The sequence below is a fragment of the Pelodiscus sinensis genome, chromosome 21 (assembly GCF_049634645.1).
Source record: "Pelodiscus sinensis isolate JC-2024 chromosome 21, ASM4963464v1, whole genome shotgun sequence".
NCBI lineage: Eukaryota > Metazoa > Chordata > Testudines > Trionychidae > Pelodiscus > Pelodiscus sinensis.
The window spans coordinates 7,804,934-7,826,575 of NC_134731.1; the positions used below are offsets into that span (position 1 = coordinate 7,804,934).

The 21,642-nt window shown below is 48.3% G+C and overlaps 1 protein-coding gene across 2 annotated transcripts in view; it reads left to right on the forward strand.

Moving 5' to 3' along the window:
* Positions 1 to 14,355, forward strand: part of DHRS11 (dehydrogenase/reductase 11) — a 92,668-nt gene extending 78,313 nt beyond the window's left edge. The window contains exons 3-7 of one of the 2 annotated variants that reach the window (XM_075904759.1): positions 2,029 to 2,123; positions 2,991 to 3,072; positions 4,972 to 5,064; positions 8,153 to 8,218; positions 10,971 to 14,355. In XM_075904759.1, the coding sequence (XP_075760874.1) occupies positions 2,029 to 2,123; positions 2,991 to 3,072; positions 4,972 to 5,064; positions 8,153 to 8,218; positions 10,971 to 11,012 (378 nt within the window). In that variant the 3' untranslated portion in view covers positions 11,013 to 14,355. Of the gene's footprint in view, positions 1 to 2,028; positions 2,124 to 2,942; positions 3,073 to 4,971; positions 5,065 to 8,152; positions 8,219 to 10,970 lie in introns of both variants that reach the window. The other variant, XM_075904758.1, reaches the window with a different exon arrangement.
* Positions 14,356 to 21,642: the final 7,287 nt, after the last annotated feature.

Here is a 21,642-nt window from a genome sequence, read left to right on the forward strand (position 1 = left end):
CAGCATCCCAGAAACCAGTCCCCAGATAAATCTGTCTTACCCTGTGGAAAAGTTTTACACAGGGAAAGCTCATAGGTTAATTCCCCTTATCAATGAAAGAGAGAGATGCACAGTGATTGTTCCCCAACTCCCTAAGTAACAATTATTCACATTGGGCCTGATAGTAAACAAGTGTTTGTATTAAGTACAAAAAAGTCGGATTTCAGTGGTTACAAGTGAAAACAGATCAACGTAAGTTATTAAATTAAAAAGAATAGCAAATGCATAGCTTCTGTGAGTTCCCTAAGAAACTTCTTGCCCTAAACAGCTATTCTTATTTCAGGTACCAGCTTCAAATCCAAGAAACTCTTACTCTAACTTGGGTCTATAGCTTTTCTGAGTTATTCAGGTATCCTCTTAGGGCGTGTCTGGCACTTACAAAGGCCAGCCAAAGACAAAGGGTTGATAGCTTCCCACTTCTTAAATTGACTTTTCCCCCAGGGCTGGAATCCTTTTTTTTTTTGGGGGGGGGGGGAGGGAGGGTCATCTCTCCTTCCCATGGAAAAACACCAAGTTCAAAATGGATTCCAGTACCAGGTGGTATGGTGACATGACAGTTGGTCCTAGGAAGACTGAAAGGACAAACAAGACTGTTGACAAGTGATTGAACTGATTGTCAATCCATTAGGCTTCTGAGGTCAGAGTAATGGTGCTCGTTAGCACATTTAAAACTATAAACTGATTCACATTTCACATCTCTAACTTCACCTACAAAAATGATACACGCACAAAAATCAGTTCTACAGAGCCCACAGGTTGTAACTTTAAAATGGATAGGTTACATGAGGTATTTTGTTGAAAGCATTTTCGAGTTGTGCATATTTACCTGCTTTGCTCTCCCCGCCACCCTGTCCTGCTGGGCCAGATCCCCTAGTCTCCCCCAGACAAAGCACAGAATTAGGGTTACCACCCCCAAAAGCAAGAAGGTGGGCATCAGAAACAAGATCAGCCCACTGGGGAACCATCCTAAGGGGTTTTCTGTGATTGAACCCCGTAACATAGGGATTTTAGCCTCAAGTTCTCAGTGAAATGGCCTTGTGCTGGTTAAATGCCCAGGTAGTGTTTATATGCTTGGCCCATGCATGATTAAATTTGTACTGTAATTAATTAATTCACATTGCAGTAGCACCCAGGAGCTCCATTTGTGAACCTGGATTCTGTGTGCTAGGGGGCGTCCAAACACAGCATAAAAGGACAGTCCCCGCCTCAATGAACGTACAGTGAGAAAACATCATTTTCACTGTCCCCTAACTTAAAAAAATGTCAGTGGGATAACAGATTGATGTCATCACATACCCCATGTTCCTCTGTATCCTCTGCCCTCAGACTCCCGGCCTCCTCCCTCCCTCCCCAGTGCCGCGGGTCAGGATCTGCTCATCCTCACCCCTCAAAAGCAGCCCAAAAGCAACTTTTCTCCCACTTTGAATTTTATTTCATTATTTTAAAACATACGGGCTGAGGCCAAACCTAGAGAATTTCATCCTCTTAAAATGTATGGTGGTGGTGTTATGGTGTCAGACTTTAAAAGGCTTATAAATACGGTCACAAATGGGGTCGTGTGTGTGTGTGTGTCACTACTGCCCTCTACAGGATAGAATCCGAACTGCCTGAGCAGTTATCTTAGGACCTAGACTGGTGACAGCTAATGGAGTAATGCAGTAAGAACCCGTGTTTTGAAACTGGAGGACTTCTCTCCTGTTAAGTTCTGAATGGCAGTGGTTGCATTGGAGTGACCACTGTGACTTCCCAAGTGGCTTTGGATTTTTTGAATGTCACCAAGGCTGGTTCCAGCCCCATTTTCTTCCATGACTGGATGTAAAGTGCATGCTAATATATTTAAACCAAACCCATTCCTTTGGCTGCAGTGTGGTTACATGGGGTGCATGTCTAGGTAGAAGGTGTCCTAAGCATATAAGGATGAGCAGCATCAAATCCATGGTCACTGCAATGGGCTTTAATCTCCATTTTTGTGTGTGTGTGCTGTTTCAGGTCAACGTTATGGCTGTAAGTATCTGTACCCGGGAGGTCTATCGGTCCATGAAGGAGAGAAACGTTGACGATGGGCATATTATTAACATTAACAGGTGAGAGATTGGATTGTGGCCAGCACTGAAAATAGTCTAATTTCCTATGGGTTGGCTTTCTTGGCTGTTTTCTTTTATTGCTTCACTGGAAGATTTACTGGTGTTGCTCAGATCCTTAACTCAAATAAGTGTTTTTCTTCATTTAAACCTTGTCTACACTGGAGATTTTTCCTGGTTACAACCACTGGTGTCTATCCATCCCTATAGCACCAGTACAAATCACAGCTTTTAGGGGGGGTTCTTGTTGACTCTAGGGTGTGGGTGCACCCCTGAATGGCTACCTATGGTTAACACTCCCAATGAGGCAGCGCCTTAATGTCTCATCATATTGAGGCCCAGGGGCTTAGTCTTTAGGGTCGTTCTGAACGTACTGTTTTGGGAAAAATCAGCGGAGCCAGTTAAAATCTTTAAAAAAACGTTCCTTGAGATTTCAAATTTTAGAATCTTTTGACCACTGTGTAAACTGGCAAAAACAGGAAGGGTTGTTATAAAAATATTGGAAAGGGGGGAGGAAAATTCCAAACTTTTGAACTAGTTCTAGACATCAGTTGTGTGAAAAATCTCACCATGCAGGATTCCCCTCATTTCATTTTATAGTTTAATACCCTCCTCCTCGATTCAAAGCCCATTAGCGCATTTCCTAGCTCACAGTGGGAAAAGGGAAATTCTGTATTTACCCATCCATATAGGATAGTGTCACCTCCCTGCTTTGAATTCACTATGGCAGCAATAATTTAATTTTTTTTAGTAGCTTATTAATTCCTCATGCTGTTTCCTGCTCCCTACCTCTCACCCGCTTTCTTTCTGTTCTCTTCTCAGCATGAATGGCCACAGTGTCGTACCACAGTCGGTTGTTCATTTTTACAGTGCCACCAAGTATGCTGTCACGGCATTGACAGAGGGGCTAAGACAAGAACTCAGAGAAGCCAAGACTCATATACGAGCTACAGTAAGTGGCTTTTCTCTCGGTTATTCGAATGAGCAATAGAATGGTCGTGTGGGAAGTCTGAGCTTTGAGGAATGTTTTGGAGGGGAAGAGGAGTACTTCTCCTAAACCAGAGGACTGAGGGGACCTGTGCCTGGCTCTCTTTGACTTGCTGTGTGTCTCATCTTCTGGGGACCAAATTTCAGATAGCTCAGGCCTGATTTTCAAGGGGTGCTGAGTACCAACTGCTGAAACGTACAGGCTCTTAGAACTACAGGAGCTGACAGTCTCCATGGGCCCCTGGACAAGGTAGGAGCGGCTTGGATCCATGCTTCTGGAAGGAGTGAAGCCGTGGCAGCCAGCCCTCCTCATTACCTGGAACATAGCTCAGAGCTGTATGCAGGGTGCTGCCCCGGTGGAGCTTAGTCGGCAATTTAAAAAGCCAAAGGCTCCAGCCACAGTAGTGGCAATGGCGAGCAGGATCACTGGGCCCCAAGGCAGCTGCCCCTTTTATTTCATGGTACACAGAGAGGAAAAATTAGATAAAAACTTATCACAAGGTTGCCACCTAACACTGCTTTATTTCTTAGGCCTTGTCTTCACCCCGCGGAAGATTGATGCTGCCGTGATCGATCTTCTGGAGTTTGATTTAGCAAGTCTAGTTAAGACCTGCTAAATCGAATTCAGAGGGCACCTCTGCTGGTGTCCGGTATTCCTGCTCTTGTGAGGAGTTAGGGAAGCCGATGGGAGTGTTTGCTTCCATTGGCCTCCTGCTATGGGGATACCACCAAGCTCGGCTTATAGTAAATGGATGCCAGCTAGGTAGTCTACGTAGCTGGAGCTGGGTGCCATAAGCTGAACTGCTGGGTCTAGTGTAGACCTGGCCTCAGAATTCAGAATGAAAACATGTTAAGAGCCCCAAATAATCAGAGAGAGAATGTGCCACTCTGTTTTAGGGAACAGTCTACAACTCACCCCACCTTGCTCTAGGTTGTCTGTTTGCTGACTGACTGCTGCCAAACTCTCATTACTGGCTCCTCTACCAACCCCCCAAATCTGCAAGCAAGACCAGGAAAAAAAATCCCTGGAAATTTAAAGTGACAGCTTACAGTTTCAAACACAGTTTTCAGTGTACCCCACACTGAAAATCAGTACCCAGTTTGTCTTGAGCTTTGTCCACTTTTAAAAGTTTAAAGCGCACCTGCTGCAGTGCTTTAAAATGAAAGTGCGGCCATGGTGTGGGTAGTTTTTCACACACCTGAGCCGGAAAGTTACAGCACTGTAAAAAGCCAGGGAAGACTTAGCCCCAGTTGAACACCCAAAAGTTCAGGCAGCCTAAATTAAGTATGCTTGCAGGGTCTGAGGAGGCTTAATTTATGTTTGTAAAGTGCTTTGAGATCCTCATACAGACATGAGCATAGAAATGTGAGTGGACAGGGTACCTCACTGGGAATCATGAACCCTGGGTTCTGCTGCTGACTTTGTCACTGACTTACTGAATGACCTTAGGTGAGTCACTTAGCCCTCCTGAGCCTCAGTTTCTCTTCTGGGAAAGGGGCGGGGAACGAAACTGAGACAGGAGGCATAGATTATTGTTTTTGAACGGCACAAAATGTACAGTTCCTTACTGAGGAAGTAGTGGAAATACATTAAAAATTGATAATACCCATTAGACAGTAGCTTTGCTTGAACTGTGTAGCAAGCTTGGCGCTCAGAAGTAAGTTATTCTGCAATTACACCATATTGCAAGTTATTCTGTCACATGCTGTGCAGAACCTTCTCTTTGTGGTATAAGGGCTATCTATCAGAAGTCCCCACGGTACTACTGTACAGTGATCATTAAGTCAATATCTGTTCTCTTAAAATATTTGTATTTTTTTTTAAATGAAAGGAGAGTTACAAATCCCATCTGTTCTTTTCCAGTGTATATCTCCAGGACTGGTGGAAACTGGATTTGCTTTTAAACTTCACGATAATGATCCAGAAAGAGCTGCTGCAACCTACGAGAGCATTAGGGTAGGGAACTGAGAAATGAATAAAGAAGAAAATTACAACTGATTGCATAGCTAATGATCTCTCTCTAGCTAATCATCTTTTAGGGCCCTCCATTTGCTTGGTAGTGAGTGCTTCCTGAAAAACACTCAGCATCCTCAACTGTCATCAAAGTCAATGGGAAGTGAAGGGACTTAGGACCCAGTAGGAAACGTTCAGCATGTCAGCCGGATTAGACTCTTTGGATTGAATCACAGATTTTGCACCGAGCTCCACCTACGCATGCAGATTTTATCATGTTTCAGTCTTTTTTATTTTCTTATTTATGAGAACATCCAAGTATAAAGATCAGCCCATTTTTGACATTTTGCAGGTTTAAGTGATTTGTGTCCTAATGGAGAGAATATGAACCCCGGTACGGGTACTGCTACATTAACGAGTACGCTTTTGGAAAGCTGGACTTTGCAATTATGGAAATGCAGAAACTAACCAGTTTCTTGTAGAGATGGTGGACAGAAAGACAGACAGGCATGCGCACGCGCACACACACACACACACACAATATCTCATCTTCAGAGCTCATCTTAACTCTGATTAATTTAATGAATATAAATCCTCATGCTTCAGGACACAAGCCAGTCTGAAACTAATGGGGTAAGGAAGGAACTTTGCAAAGGAGCAGGTTATCCTTTAATCGACATACAGGGTTTCTTGTACCTTCCTCTGAACCACCTGGTACTCATTGTTGAAGGGGAGATACTGGACCGGCTGGGTCACCGGACTGATCCAGTCTGGAAATTTCAGTGGTCCTAATTATTGTCCCATTTGTCCAGAGTATTATCCCATTCCTCTTAAAATCCCTTGCTTTCTGCTGAGAGGTTGCTATTCCATGTCTTTCCTAACTGCATCATCTCACCCCGCCCAAGCACAGTGTAGTTCTCCATCCTAGGTAAAGAGCAGCAAGTTTAGCTCTGTGAGTATGAGCATGGGCAGTCATCGGAGGTAGGGCCGGGGGAGGCAAGCCCCCAGCTCCACCCCACCCTCACCTCTTCGGATGAGACCCTGCCCCCCACGACAGGTAGGGGAGGAGGGAGGGCTGGCACATGTGCCTCAGCCTCCCCGGCCTCGGAGCACTGGGAGGCCGGACAGTGCATGGCCCAGCTCAAGAGCACAGGGAGGGCGGGCGTTGAGGGCAGCAATACTCCGCCCCCAGAATGCCTACAGTAGGGCATGGGTGGGGCCAGACTGACAGTTTGGAAAGGCAATGCCTTCCCTTGCCTAGTGCACCTACCACCCAAGGGGATGAGGGATGGAATCTTCTACCCAGCTGATTGGGCTGCTCCCAAGGCCATGAGCTCTAATCCAGGCCATGGGTAAGCGTATCCTTCTCCCTGCCGCCACCTACAGGATTTTGGCCCAGTGGATGTGTGCTGTGCACGTTGTCACAGGCCGTGTCCCAAAACCTTTCCAAGGGGAGAAGCGAGGAGGGAGTCCTGCTGGGGTGATTTTCACACATGCAGTCTCTGCTGCTGCCCTTGGAGTGCTTTTGTATCCACCCTGGGATCTGTCCCTTCATCTTTAACACAAGGGCGACCCTGGGAGTTGTATTCTGATCATCCTTTTAAGGTTGTAAGCCAGCGTCTAGATAAAATCAAACCCCATTGATACAAGCTTAACGCCCACCCTGAGCCTGCCAGAGGGAATCCGCAGAGAGCCGGTCTGCCTGAGCAGCTGGAAAACTCGATCTGCACAGCAGAGCCTGGCTAGGGACACCAGGTAACTCACGGCACCTTTCTCGTTTACCCACAGCCCAAGTGAACGATGTCCACAGGGCATGTTTCACTCCACTACTGAGCGGCCTGCTGCTGCCTACGACAGGCAGGGAAGAGTGCATGGCTTTCTTTAGCCAACAACCCAGCTCGGAAAAATCTGTTGCTCCAGCAAAAAGCATCTTTGCTGGCGTTAAATGACATTTGTGTCACTGGCTGAAAAATCTGCTGGAAGTATTTCTAGCCCGTGTCTCATGGGGAGAGCAGCCGAGGTCCAGAAAGTTGAAGTCTGCGTTCTGGGAGTGGCAGTGTGGTCTAGTGGATAGCGCACAGTAGCAGCAATCAGGAGACCTAGGTTCTAGTCCGGGGGGAGCAAGAGATGGCCCGCAGGCTGCCAAGCCTTTGGATCTGCCCCACTGGGACCCTCAGGCAGGCTCCCTGGCTGCTCGTGCCACCCAGAAACTGGGCAATGGGATTTTTCTGGGGGAGGGGGCAGCATGTGAAGTCTCTTCTCCCCCATGCAAGGGGCATGCAGCACAGAGAGGCACATACCCCAGTCCTGCCTAAGAGTTTGGCTGGGCTGCTGGCTGGGAGCCACCTATCACCCAGTACCTCAGGTCACTTATCCAAACCCTCTGCAACCTCTCTCCCCCCAGCTCACAGCCCTCCCCCCAGACCCTGCACTGCCAACTACACCCCTTCCCCAGGTCTGAATCTTCTCCTGCACCCCTCAGCCCTGTCCCAGGTCACAACCTCCTCCTTCATCCAAACTCCCTGCCAGACCATCACCCCCTCCTGCACCCCAGTCCCTTGCCCCGAGCTCCCTTCTGCACCCAACCTCTGTCTCAAACCCTGCACCCCCCTGAGCTCCCATAGAAAAATGCAGCCCTTGATCACTTACCAAAATCTTGGAGTGCCCCCATCAATAATTATTGCCTACCCCTGGTCTAGTCTCTGCTCTTCTAGTGCCCTGCTCTGTGACTTTGACTTCCCCTTTCTCTGCTTCTGTTTCCCTTCTGAGCCTTGCCTGCCTCATCTGTTTAGACTGTCAGCTCTCCAGGACCGGGCCTGTCTCCCTAGGATTGGACAGCAGGTAGCCTACTGGGGCCTCCTCTCCGCTGGTTCATCAAAGCGTGCTGGTAACAGCAGGAACCATCGCAGCCAATGCAACAATTAAAACAACCGACTTCCCATGTTACATTTTAACGCCTCCCCCCGCCCCGTCTATTTTTCTTTTTGAAGTGCAGTAAGCGATTTTGTTGTCACTGATTGCTGGTTGTTAGAAACTGAGCCATTGTACTAGTAATCCTTTGTCTCGGTTAATACTGGTTCTGTCTTTCCAGTGTTTAAAAGCTGAAGATATGGCCAATGCTGTGATATATGTCCTAAGTGCTCCACCTCATGTACAGGTAAGTGGCAGCTCCTGTAAAATAATCGCGTGTTGTAACAGCCCTGATATCTGTTAATTAGTGTTGCAGTTTCCATATCAGCTGGGTGCTGAGCAGAGCATGGCCTAGGGATTAGCATTGATCAGTTTAGCTTACATGTCCCTTAGGGCAACCCTGAAACAGCAAGGAGCCAACAGCGAAAGCCTGTGTGTTTACAGGATATAAAGGTCTCCTGCCGCCGAGAAAAGTGAACTTGGACTCTTTCCAGAACCAAGGTAAAATGGAAGCAACCTGGGCACCAGTTGCCTCTTTGAGCTGCGTCTCCAAGCGTGTGTCTAGACTACAGGGTTTTGCCGACCACAGTGGACTTTTGTCGATGCAACTATACCTGCGTCTGCACTGCCGCTGAGTTCTGTCGACATACCATCGACAGCTCAGCAGTTTTGTCGACGGCGGTAAACCTCATTCTAGGAGGAATAACGCCTTTTGGCTACAGAGTTCTGTCGACAGAAGGCGTTATTGCATCTACACTGTCCTTTGCGTCCGCACGCTCGTGTCGACAAAGCGGCTTGCTTTGTCGACAGAACCGGATGTAGTCTAGACACTCTTCGTTGACTGAAGCTTTGCCGACAGTATCTGTCAGCAAAACTTTTGTCGACAAAAGCCTGTGGTCTAGACGTACCCCTAATGTCTTGCTCAGGGGCGGATGAGAGTGCCGCGGGGCCCCGTGCAGCGAAATTTCACGGGGGCCCTCCTTTGACACGGTGGCCTCGGGAAGCGCGGGGCCTGGGGCAGCCGACCCGCTCACCCTGCCCTAAATCCGCCGCTGGTCCTGCTGACCTTTGGGGGGGCTAGATCAGATGCTACCAGTCACCAATTTAAAACCCAAATTCACACAGGATGTTTGTGGCAGCGCAGGAATTAGCCTACAGGCTGGCAGTCTGACCACAGAACCATCCTTCCTCTGCCTCAGCTCGGGTACTGAGTACCTCACCGAATGAAACCATTAGGGCTGTTAGCAGGATGCTCAGTGCAGCCTCTCCTCTCCTGTAGCTTGTCCGCACAGAGGATAAGAGACTATTGCTGCTGAGGCCACTGAAGCTCCTTTGGTCCCACAAGCCTGAGCTTTTAGTGCTAACGATCAAGGGTTCTAGTACCAGTGGGGACACCTGCAAGCTGCCACATTGAGAGAGAGTATCAAATTCCCAGTGCCCAAGCACAACTAAATTCACTACTTCCTAGACACTGAAGAGCTGATCTTTCGCTCCTCTCTGCCTTACTTTTATGCCTCTATTAAATTTGCATTTGAGGTGGTTTTTACTTGGTATGTTCTCTTGGGTGCTTTCAGTTGCTTTTAAAACCACAATGAATTTGCGGCTCACACGTTAAAATACTCTTTGTGTCTCCCTCTGTTACACACTCATTTCTCAGCAATATAGCCAGATTACTACGGGGTGCAGTGCCCGTTAGGAGAGCTCCCTGATATCTATTTTGCACTTCCATTGTGTCTTTGATTGAGGGGCCCAGAAGGGTTTTCAGATCTTTTGTGCTGTCAGGCCTATTTTTCACCCATTACATAATAAATACACAAACTATTTTGTTTCTCTGCTAGTGGGAAGTGACAAACCCCTGACAATCCATGTTTTTAGAGATGTTGAAAAAATTATTTGGGAGAAGGCCGAGTGGAAGAAATACCAGGCCCATATCATGAAAGCAAAAAAACACGTCAAATGACTTTGGCCATGAAAAATGATGAGCGAGCTCTTTGTATGGGATCCTGCAAAGCCTTGCATGAGACCTAAGAGTGGCCTTTCTGAATTAGTCCAGTGGTCCATTTAGTTTAGAGTCCTGTCTCTGACAGTGGCCATTATTTGCTGCTTCAGAGCAAGTTGAAAGAACATCTGCAATAGGTAGTTATGGAATAACATGGCCATGAACAATGTTCCTTCCTGACTCTCATTAGGTAGAAATTGATTTATGACCAGAAGCATGCGGGTTTATAAGCAATATCACCTCACATTGCCTTCTGTGCACTAAGATTGTAATTTTGTTAGAAGAAAAAAATCTTAGTTTAAAAGAAAAGGCTTCATACAGATTGAACCTCTCTAGTTCAGCACCCTCAGGACCTGACTGGTGCCGAAGCAGAGAATTTGCCGGACCACGGGATGTTAATATTGTCTAGCGGCATTACCAGCACTTCCACTGCTTACTGGTCTCTTAGAAGACATTTAGGGGTAAATTAGAGCTAAAGAACAGCACAGAACACTGAGAGCCAGGACTGGTGGCTGTAAACAAACTTTACAAGATCATCAAACTTGGCCCCACCCATGATAAGTGAACATCCAGCTCACTCAAATCATGCCAGACCACTGATGTTGCCAGACCAGAGAGTGCCGGACTAGAAAGGTTCAACCTGTAAAAGCAAACAAAAGCTAATGACTGGGAGTAGGGTTGCCAGGTGTCCGGTTTGAACCAGACAATCCAGTATTTGAGCTTTCTGTTCGGGAAACAAATTGAGAAAATAGAAATGTCCAGAATTTCCTAAAGAAGATGTAATGTAGATTGTGCTGTAATGTCAAGTGTGGTCGGTACTTTTGTTGAAACCCTCTGGCAACCCTAAGGGGCTAAATAATTCTGAAGGGATTTCTACTTTGTCATGTTCATCTGGAGTTTGCCATTATTATGTGCCAGACATGTCTGGCATGTTTACATTCTGCACACTGTGCACCTCTTCAAGTGCACAGCAATAAAATCATGTATTGGTCTTTTCCAGATTGCAGATATTCAGATGAGGCCTACAGAGCAGATTTCATAGCAAAGGAGGAGGACTGCAAGCAGCACCATGCATCAATCCCCCTTCACGCCTTCCAGCAGTTTAGGGTTTCATCTGCTGGTTGACAACATTTTAATTGGATTCCAAGGATCACATTTGAAGAATTAATTTTCGTTCTCACTCCTCCCCTCCCCCCGAGCTGATGCTGATCCAGTAAAAAATTATTGGTCTTGGGTTTCTCTCCCTGCCCCACTATTACAGTAAATGTAATTTGAAAACACGGCAGGGAAGCAAATCAGTGGAATACAGTATGTTATTGGTTAGGTTTTTAGTCGTGTTTGGGTCTTGTTTGCTGGTGCTCCAGCCAGACACAGCTGAAGCGTCATGAGATATTTGCCAACTTCAAAGCATCACTTGTTTTCTGGCTTCTCTCTTCTCTGCTGAGGCACATTCTTTGAATTGTTGCCATGAATTAAACGGCACATGACCTGTCACTTTCTTCTCTGTCTGTTAAGTATTATTGTCAGAGGCATCCCAGCTACTTCATATGGCGGAGATGATTCCCACCTCCTCTCTGTTCAGCTGACACATACTAATGCAATGGAAGGAGATTGCCTTTGTACTTCAAACAAAGGGTTTGCCTTAATACTAGTCCTCTCTTCTAAAATCAAAACAATAGACAAGATATCCATTGTCCACCTTTTTCAACATACTTAAATGCTTCAGATTTTTAGTGTAATATTGTATATCAGGCAATCTAATTTCTGTTTCTTTCGCATCTATTCAAAGCTAATTTTGCCTGTCAGTAATGGTGCATGTGACCTTCCTCACCCCTTTGTATCTCACCATGCCAGAAGCAGTGTAAAGAATACTCCTTTCCCGTTTACATGACTTGTGCCTGACAGATCTGAAGAAGTATCTCTGTGTGATTGCTGTTTCTCTTTCTTTCTAGGTAGGTAGCTAGATGGAGGGATAGGCACTTGAATTTCCACAGGTTAGGGAATGACTTTCTTCTAACATGTAAGTGGCATAGTTAAAGTATGAGTGAGTTGTTTGGTCTTTTTAATAAAAGTAAAATAAAATTGTGTACCGTCGTCTTGTGATCATCTATATTCTTTGTATCTCAGAACATTCTTGATGTTTTTGTATGTTTGATATTTGCATGCATTGCACTTTTTGGAAATAATGACACGGTCTTAGAAATGCTGTTTAAGTGCTGATTGCTGACAGCTAGTGAGTCGGAAATGTTGAAACTGTGAAATGGTCTATGATCAGATTCTTGGGACAAGAGAGAGGGGGGGAGGAGGGAAATTGTCCAGAATGCATGACTTCTGAACTGCAGGTTTAAAACCTGATTCAGCTCTCAGAACCAGTTTTCTTCTGGTCTCATTCCTCTGAGTGACTCCTGATTTATACCAGTTTTAAGACTGAGGAGAATCAGGCCCATAGCTGGTTACACATAAACTTGTGAGACTAGTGTAGCGACCATGTTTAGACTTATTAGAATGGTATAAAAGAGACATGGGTGTGTACTCCAAACTGATACGCGGTTGTTGCATTATTAATATATGTTGCCTTAAAATGCTGATGTCACTTGTGCTGTGCTCTGAATTTCCTGTAGCATTTCTGGTGGCGAAACGGTTGTATTAGGAGGAGCAGATGTGGTCAAGTGACCTGAGCACAGGACTGAGAGCCAGGGTAATTGATGCTAATCTTGTCACTTACGCTAGTTTTACACCGTGTATGGGTATTCCTCATTTAGATCTGTGTAAGAGGGACCAGAATCAGGGCAGGTAGCTCCTGAATTCCAGTTTTGTCTTGGGCAAGTCTCTTAACCTCTCTGCCTCAGTTTTCCATCTGTAAAATGGGGATAATAATACTGACCTACCTCACAGGGGTGTTGTGAGGATTCAATGACTGTTTTGAGAAGCACTCTGAATATGGAAAACGCTATGTAAGTGCAAAGTATTATTATTAGGTATTATTCATTACATCTTGCAATGCACAGAATTGCATGTGCCAAAGGTTGGCAACAATGGACACACAGAGTAAATAATGCATACATTAATAATGCTGGCATAAATGAAAACCTATGTAACTTTTATTTTCTGTTTAAAAGTGTGCTCATGATTTTTTTTTATCCATTCCTGGTTTCTCATCCCTTCCTCAGCTGTTTCTAGAGTTGGCTTTTTAATTCATTGTGGGTGAAATTCACCACTGTGCAGAGGAGTTGAACCAGGCAAGTGCACCACTTATGTTCCATTTAACTGACGTATTGGCCTTTGTGTAAGATCTCTGCCCAGGAGTGAATTTTACCTTGGGTGTGGAGTTAGAAAGATCATATGATGCAAGGGACACGGGTGCAACCTTGAGGAACAGACACTGTTCCTAACAGCCCAACAGAGCTCAAGACACTTGGCACATACTTTTCTATATCCTGGAGCTCTTGTACTTGGATTTGTGGCGCTTGAGTAAGAAGGGACAAAATGTGAATGCATTAGTGCATTGAGATGCTTTCGTACGCTACCCTCCCCGATTTTGTACAGCACCACGGTGATATGCAACTTGATTTAATTTTAAAGCTCTGGTGTTTTCCCTGGTATTTATATGCTTTGGGAATAGAAGCCCATCATTTTGACAGATACACAGTGCCATGTTTGTGTGATACTTTAAAAAGAAAATATTGGAAATAGTGATGATATTTGGAGTCTGTACCAAATCAGTGTTTAGAAATTGGAAACCTGCCAGTGGGGGAAATTCTTAAGCTCCAGTTCAGTAAAACACTTAACCAAATGCCTAACATTGAAGTCTATGGGAACATTCACTTGCTTAACGTTAAGCACATGCTTAAGTGTTTTGCTGGATCAGGGCCTGAGTTGAAAATTCCACTTTGACTAAGGTACCTGCCTATGAAAAGGATCATTCCAGTTCGCTAGTGTTGCTTAAACCATGAACTGGTGACCTCCTGGTTAGAAACATCCCATTCAAGTGTTTTTCTACATTTATATCCTTCTCAGACTGATTAAAATAATGTATTCTCTTTCCAATTATTTTGCTCCCAACTGTTCAGTGTATTTTCCGTTCCAATTTTTTTAGGGAATTTTTCATGCTGCCAATTAACTTTCTAAACTTTGGTTGATTTCCTAAAACACTGAAAACCTTGAAGGGGTTTGAAAACAGATAACGAGTTCTGCAGCTCTGCCTTTCATATACACTTGCCTAGATGGATTGTACTTTGAACCTTCTTTCTGGAATGATGTGGCATTAGCAACACTGCTGTGAAGAGGAGGGGTTGTTTTGAAACCCCCAAGCAGGAGGGTGAACTGTTTAAATTATCGATAGGTTTCTAATTGTGAACTGTAAAATAAAAAAAAAGAGAAAAATACCATGACGTGATCCTGCTTTTTAAATATATATAATACCAGTAGACTTACCCTGCGTTGCTCGGGTCCTAAATGGCAGGGCCTTGGGATGTGGGCAGGGGTGTGCAGGAGGCTGGGGGCAGAGGCATGTTCTCTCCCACCCTCAACCCCTGCACCCACCTGGGATCTGTTCTCTCTCCCCCAGCCCCCACCCCCTGCGCACACCTGGGACCTGTTCTCCCCTCCTCCGGCCATCTCCTCCAGCCCACTTGGGAGGCTACTTACTGGTGTGCTAGCAGGCAAGATGGTGGAGTCCCAGCCTTGCTAGCCGCTCTCTTGGGGTGCAGCTGCCCCCATGGTTGCTCTGCAGGTTCTCTGCCCCCAGTGGCCACTCTAATATTGCATCCCTCCAAACAGCAGCCCCTCCCTTTACATGATATGGAAAACTGTCCTTTTCCCAGGGTTTCCGATTGTTCTGGCACAACCAAACCCTGGCCTTGCTTTGTTAGGAGAAGAGGAAGCTGCCTACCAAATTTGGTGGCCCCAGCTCTTACTATTGAGGAGGAGTTCTTAAAGAAAAGGACTCTGACACTCTCTAAACTATAGATCGAATTATATGGAGTTAAAACCTCTGTCACACAACACTTGTCTTATGAAGAAGTCAAGCAAAGTGATTTAAGGGTGAGGGACGTAGCTTCTTTGCTTTTGTACAGCACCGAGCACTCGTTGGCACTCCTGGAAACCACTAACAAGTCCTGACGTTCTGTAGCAGCAGCCCTGTGCTTTTAGACAGAGGTTCTTTCTGACGGCATCTGCCAACTTCAGTGTCCGAATATGTTGGAGGGGAGTATTCTCACGTTATGTTTCTAAGAATGAGCGAATCAGAAACTGGTGGCGGCTTTGCTAGCGGTTCAGGGATGCAGCAGGCAGGTGGAGTTGCAGCAGAGACTTGCATTGAACATGCACAAAGCACAGCTCTATACATTGTCACGTCGTGCTGGGCCGCCAGCGTATAATCTGGGGCCCCTCATGTTGCAACTAACTAAGCCCCTCCTGAGGGCTGTCCCTCTTCCTGCAGTCTCACTCTTCATAGTGCCCGGGGAAAACTGATTTGTCTTAGTAGTTTAAGGAAACACTTTCCAACAGAGCAGGTCTGGGTTAGCTCCCTTCCTGGTGTGAGTAATCCTGACTCACATGGGCCCCAAGTCTGGAGTCCAGCACCTTGCACTTGTACAGCGCCTTAGTGTCTTCAACAGGGACCCGCTAGTACACAAGTTGCTACCCAAATGAATCCTACAGCAGGATCTGTGCTATGGGTACTCTCACAAAGCCAAGGTCTTGGGTGAGTAAAGGCTGAAGATTGGGTCCTTACGTTCATGTGGACCATTGGACCTCTCTAGTCTGGCACCCTCAGGACCTGACTGGTGCCGAACGAGAGAATTTGCCAAACCACGGGAGGTCGATATTGTAGTGAGTGGGCCCTCTCTTATTTTTATTTCACTAAGGCGAATAAATGGAATAACACTTGCAATTCTGCTTAATACCGTATGCCTGGACTGACCCGCTCTCTGTAGCCTACGCCTAGCCAAGACTCATTCGCTCTCTTCAAAACCAAGTGTTAGTGTTGTTGCACCATTTTACTGTTGTTGACACAAGGAAATAAGTAGTTAAAGCATAAACACCAGCCTTAGCGAAGCAGCATCCCCTTCCCCGAGTAGACAGAGCCATAATGCCCACCCCCCTGCCTCTTTCTATCCCCGTTCGGTGGTTCTGCTTCTGCCGGAAAGGATCTAATTAACGTACAAGTGAAAAAACCGCATCTCTAAAATATTATCACCTGCGCCGGGCTGGCGTCAGGCCCCGGGGTGCCAGTTTAATAGTGCTGTGTAGGGCCCTGTAAATCCTCCGGCCGGCCTGCGGATTGCAGTGGGGATTGCATTCGCTTTATGTTGCATGTGAGTTCTATCGGCCTAGCGAAGTGGCCACCAATTAGTAGGTCAGGGACCACTGGTAGATCTTGGAGCCTGGGACAGGTTTGGCTGGGAGGCTCTCAAGGACCAGCAATTCATTTGCCCCACCCCCACTGCCCTGCTGCTCCTGCCCAGAGCCACCCCTGGGAGCCTCCTGCTTGTTGTGCAGGGTGGGGGAGACAGAGGCAGGGGGGTGCTGATGTCACTCTGTCCCCCTCTGTCCCCCATCTTCCCAGAGTGAGGAAGGCGGGGCCTCAGCGAAGGGGTGGAGCAGGGGCAGAGGTATTTGGGTCTGAGGTCGATCCTGGACTGACTTAAATTCAGAAAGTGATCTTGTGCTTAAAAAGGTTGGAGACCCCTGTCCTAGAATAACCCTCTGTGTGTGCCTCAGTTTCCCAGGACACTGCACTAATACCTGGACGGTGATGGGGATTTCGGGTGTGACTCACGCTGAGGGAGGCGACCCCTGGCCACAGCAGATATACAATGGCTGATGCCCTTCTAACCGCAGCCCAGGAGGGGGATGTGGCCAGGTGACCCCGTTTGCCCGGGAAGGAGAACAAAGGGCCAAGGAGGGGCGTGGGCCCGGGCTGCTAGGTGTGGGAGTCAGTCTCCAGTGGTTTGGGGTGCAGAGAGGGGGCCCAGGGCCCTGGCTCTGAGCCTCCCCTCCCCAAGATGGATTGCCCTGGCTGCTTCTGGTCCCTGTGCTGACAAGTCTCTTCTACGCTGTACCCTGAGAACCAATAAACCTCGACTTCTACCGGCTGCCTGAGAGCCACGTCTGGCTGTGGATGGGGGTGCAGGGCCCGGCGACTCCCCATGGCTCAGTGACATGGCTCGTGTCGCACCATCGGCCCTGCTCTGGCTCCCAGGCCTGACCCCCGAGGCTCGCTAACCGGGGGGAGAGGGCAGGACGGAGCTGTGATCAGGGCAGAGGCAGCTGCTCCGAAGCACAGTGCGGGGCCGGGCTCGGTGCACGCCTGCTCCGACCCCGGCCTGTGACGTGCTAATGAAGGGGTTAAAAGATCCTGGTGCGTTTTCTGTGTTAATGCCTGGACAGTGAAAACCTGATAATTGGATGGCAGGCGCTGAGCGCGGCGTTAATGAGCTCAGAGGTGCCCCGAGGCGCCATGTCCTTTGTTGTTGATAAGGATCATCTCTGGAGCCTACTAATCCCTAGAGATATTGGAAACGAGCCACGGGTTACAAACATGCTGCTGGTCCATTGGCCCTTTCCTTGTTAGCTTTCTTGGGTGTCCTGCCTCCAGTGAAATAAAGGCAGACGCAGCCCTTGCCGATTGCTGCCTGCTATTCCATCCCGTGTCTTTTCCACTCGGAGCGACGGTGCTCAGCAACGGCAGGGGATAGCTCTGGGCACGGACAAGCTGGTGCTCAGGTCGTGCGACGGAGCTCAGAGATAAGGGAACTGCAAGCCCCATGGGCAGGGGTTGGCGGCCAGCCCCTCTGGTTTCTCTTCTAACGGTGGCTGTGGATCCTCTATGCCAGCTCCGCCAACGCCCGCTGGTTGTGACTGTCCTGCATCTGTAAGATGGGGAGAACAGTAACCCCCCTCCAAGGTGCCCCGGTTGTCTGTGGAACTGGAACCGCTGGTGTCGCTGTGTCCTAGCTTGAACGTCTTTCTGATGGGCGAGAGCCCGGTGGTTTTCAAGCTCCGGGTTGTGACCCAACACCGGGTGGTGGAATGTCGGGCGCTGGGTCTCACTGCAGCAGGGGGGGTCAGGTGAGCAGTGGGGGCACTAAGGCAGCTCCCTGCCTGTCCTGGCACCGCAAACTGTGCTGCGCCCCAGAAGCGGCTGGCGGCAGCCTGGCTCCTAGATGAGGACTGGGTTAGAAGAGAGCCCACGGCTCCACACGCTGCCCCTGCCTGGAGCACTAGCTCCGCACTCCCATTGGCTGGGGACCTGCTGCTGGCTGCTTCTGGGGGCAGCAAAGTGCCAGGAGTGGCAAGAAGCTGCTTAGCACCCCCGCACTGCACTGCTCACTGGGAGCCGCTCGAGGTAAGCCCCTCCTGCCCCAGTCCTGACCCCTGCCCCAAAGCCGGAGCCCCCTTGAGCACCCCAAAGCTCCTCTCAGACCCACCCCGGAGCCCACCCTCTAGTCAAATTATGTTGGGTCGCGGCATCAACCATTGTCTTCAGCTGGGTCACAAGAACAAAGTTTGAAAACTGCGTTAAACCAGGCAAACTTGTTTCAAAGAGCAGTTCCCCTGGCAAAGCCTTCGTCTCTAGCTCCAGCAGCTTGATGGAGGGGCGCTCACACTGACAAGGCCCAAATGGGGAATGCAGGGGGGAGAGCCCCAAAACAAGCCCCTGCCTTTAAAAAAAGAAAGCGCCAAAGAAACGGTCTGCATTTCCTTGGCCTAAGTAACACTGCGATGGAAGGTCCATGGCCCGCTCCCAGGAATGTCCCTTTCGGAGGACAATGAACGCGAGAGGCTATTGCGTTGGATGGGACCGAGACTAATCTGGGTCTATGCTGAGGGTCACCCCTCCTAATGAGGGGCACTTCAGAGGCAGCCGGAAGGTACCGAGTTCAGACTGTCAAACCCAATCAGGGAGAAGACAGAAGGGTCCTTTAACTGTGGTCAGCAAAGCAGAAGCGCCGGTTTTGAGAAATGCTTGGCGTTTGGAAGGCAGACAAATGACACTTGTGGATGCCGGTATCGGGTGCACCTCCTGCTCGGGATCAAGGGAAACGACCCACAAAGCTGCCTCTGAAAGATCAGGGTAAATGAGAAGCCATGAAAAGCATCCTTAGGAGGACTAGGCGGTGCTAGTATTTATCAGGGTTCGTTCCAAGCAAGGGCACGTGGCAAGGAATGCGACAGGAATAGGGGATTGCTCTACGCCTCTAGCTTTGTCTCTGCCCAAATGCTGCATTGGTGAGTGTGACGGCGAGTTGGGGTTTCCCCGATCCTGCACCCCTGTAGCAGCCACAGGTGGGCGGGCAGGGTGCTACCGCCGGGGTTGGCAGCCACGTGATAGGTAGGGTGCTGCTGCAGGGATTGAGGCAACAGGAGGGTTCCTGCCCAGGGCTTGAGGCAGTGGGCGCATGGCGGGCAGCTGCTCCGTGGCAGGGTTGTGTGGCTCAGATGCTGGGGGGTGGGGACATAGAAATGACAGAATCAGATCAAGTGAGAGCAAAATTAGCATTTCTTCAGTCTTGGGTGGGACGGATTCTGCTCTCACACAGCTGTAGATTAGCAATAGTGAGAAAACAGGCATGTGAATAAATGTTTACATGTCTCCACCAGCCAGTAGAATAGAGAGGGGTTTCTTGATTTTCTAGAATACAGCCCAGCATACTCGTGATGGCTCAGGCCCCTAGTGTTAGGGTCCATCACCCCTAGCCCCCTGCTTTGCCTGTTCTCTCCATGCTTCGCAGGCAGCAACTGCCTCCCCCCAGGGCCCTGCCCCCCAGCCAGGTGTTGGTCTCCGCCTTCCTCCCTTTGTCTCTCTCCCTGGGAGGCTGAGCCTTGGTGTCTGGGTTAATCCACCTTTGGGAGAGTCAGGGGGGATCACATCACAGCGCAGGGAGACCCCAGGTTACAGAGCAGACAGCCCCCCCCACTGTGCCACCGTGAGTCCATTACAAATCAATGTACAGGTGCTAAACAGAGAGAGAGCATGAATCTGCTCATTAAAATAAATGGCAATGTGATTATCAGTTTCACTGGGCTCAGGATCAGACCTATGCACAGATGCACATGAAGCCCAGCGGCTGAGACCACTCTCGGGCTATGTCTACGCTACAGAGTTTTTCTGGGATGGAGAAACTCTGCCGCAGCCAAGGAACTCCCTCTCTGGAGATATTTAAGAACAGGTTAGATAGACATCTGTCAGGGATGGTGTAGATGGAGCTTGGTCCTGCCTTGAGGGCGGGGGGCTGGACTCGATGACCTCTCGAGGTCCCTTCCAGTCCTATCTATGATTCTATGAACTCATCTGCTCTTCCGAAACGTTTTTGTAGAAGAGCAGACTTGTTTTTTCGGCATCCCTGTAAACCTCACTTCACAAAGAAGAAGGGTTGTGCCGAAAAAAAGGTTTGTTTTTTTTACATGTGGCCCTGTGTAGACAGGCCAAATGTCGGGAAACCCTCTTCCGACAAAAGAAGCGGAAAAAGGTACACAAATTGCAGTTCACAATTTGCGTACTTTTTTTTTTCCTGAAAAAACCCTGCAGTCTAGACACAGCGACGAGGGAGAATGAAGTCTGCTCTACCATCTTAGCTGCATGGCGACTGGCTTTTTGCTCCTGCTGTAGAGGACCATGGCTTTAGGCCATAAGGTCGGAGGTTCAATCCCTCCTGCCGCCAACCAGGCTCCATTGGCTTTGCACAAATAAACAGTGCACTTAAATGGACATTTTCTAGCTGTGTTGCTAATGGCAGAGGGGGAGCCTGTGTCGCCTTTGATGTCAAGGAATGACCTGGGAAGCCAATCCCATGGATTTTTTTTTTCTCTTAAGTGCATTTCTATTTGGGGATGGGGCTGAGAGCCTTGATGTGTTTATTAGGGTTGTAAAACCCTGGTTAATCAGGTTGACCTAATTTTTAACTGGTTAAGCGGGACCGTCCCAGCCTAGCTGGAGCAGCCCCCAGTCTGCGGGACTCCCGCCACCAGCTCCGCACTGGGGCTGGCTGCTGGCTCCCAGCCTCCCTCAGAGCAGCCTCCCTGCTCCAGCCCCCACTCGTTACGAGTTAACGAGAAGTGGTAAGCATCACCTGTTTAGAGTTAGGCTTATGGGTTAACCAGTTAACCTTTCACATCCCTGGGCTATGTCCGCACTGCACATTGTTGTGCAAGAAGATATGCAAATGAGGCACGGCAATGAATATCGCCATGCCTCATTTGCATACCTAATGAGCCGCCATTTTTGCAGAAGGGGCTTTTGCGCAAGAAGGAACTGTCTACACTGCTCCGTCTTGTGCAAAAAACCCCTCGTGTGCAGGAGCCGTTCTGCCACTTATTTTCAGGAAGAACGGCTCCTGCGCAAGAGGGGTTTTTTGTGCAAGAAGGAGCAGTGCAGACAGCTCCTTCTTGTGCAAAAGCCCCTTCTGCAAAAATGGTGGCTCGTTAGGTATGCAAATGAGGCGCGGCGATAGTCATCACCATGCCTCATTTGCATATCATCTTGCGTAACCATGCGCAGTGTACACATAGCCCTAGTGTTTATCAACCCCACAGATGGCAGCATGCTGTTACGGTGATGGGTGCCTTACCCACGTGGCTAGTAATGTCTCGTGGGACCTGGCGTTGCCAGTGCCACATACAGACTTGCTTCCTTATTACACTGGAGTGAATCCGGAGTAATCCACTGA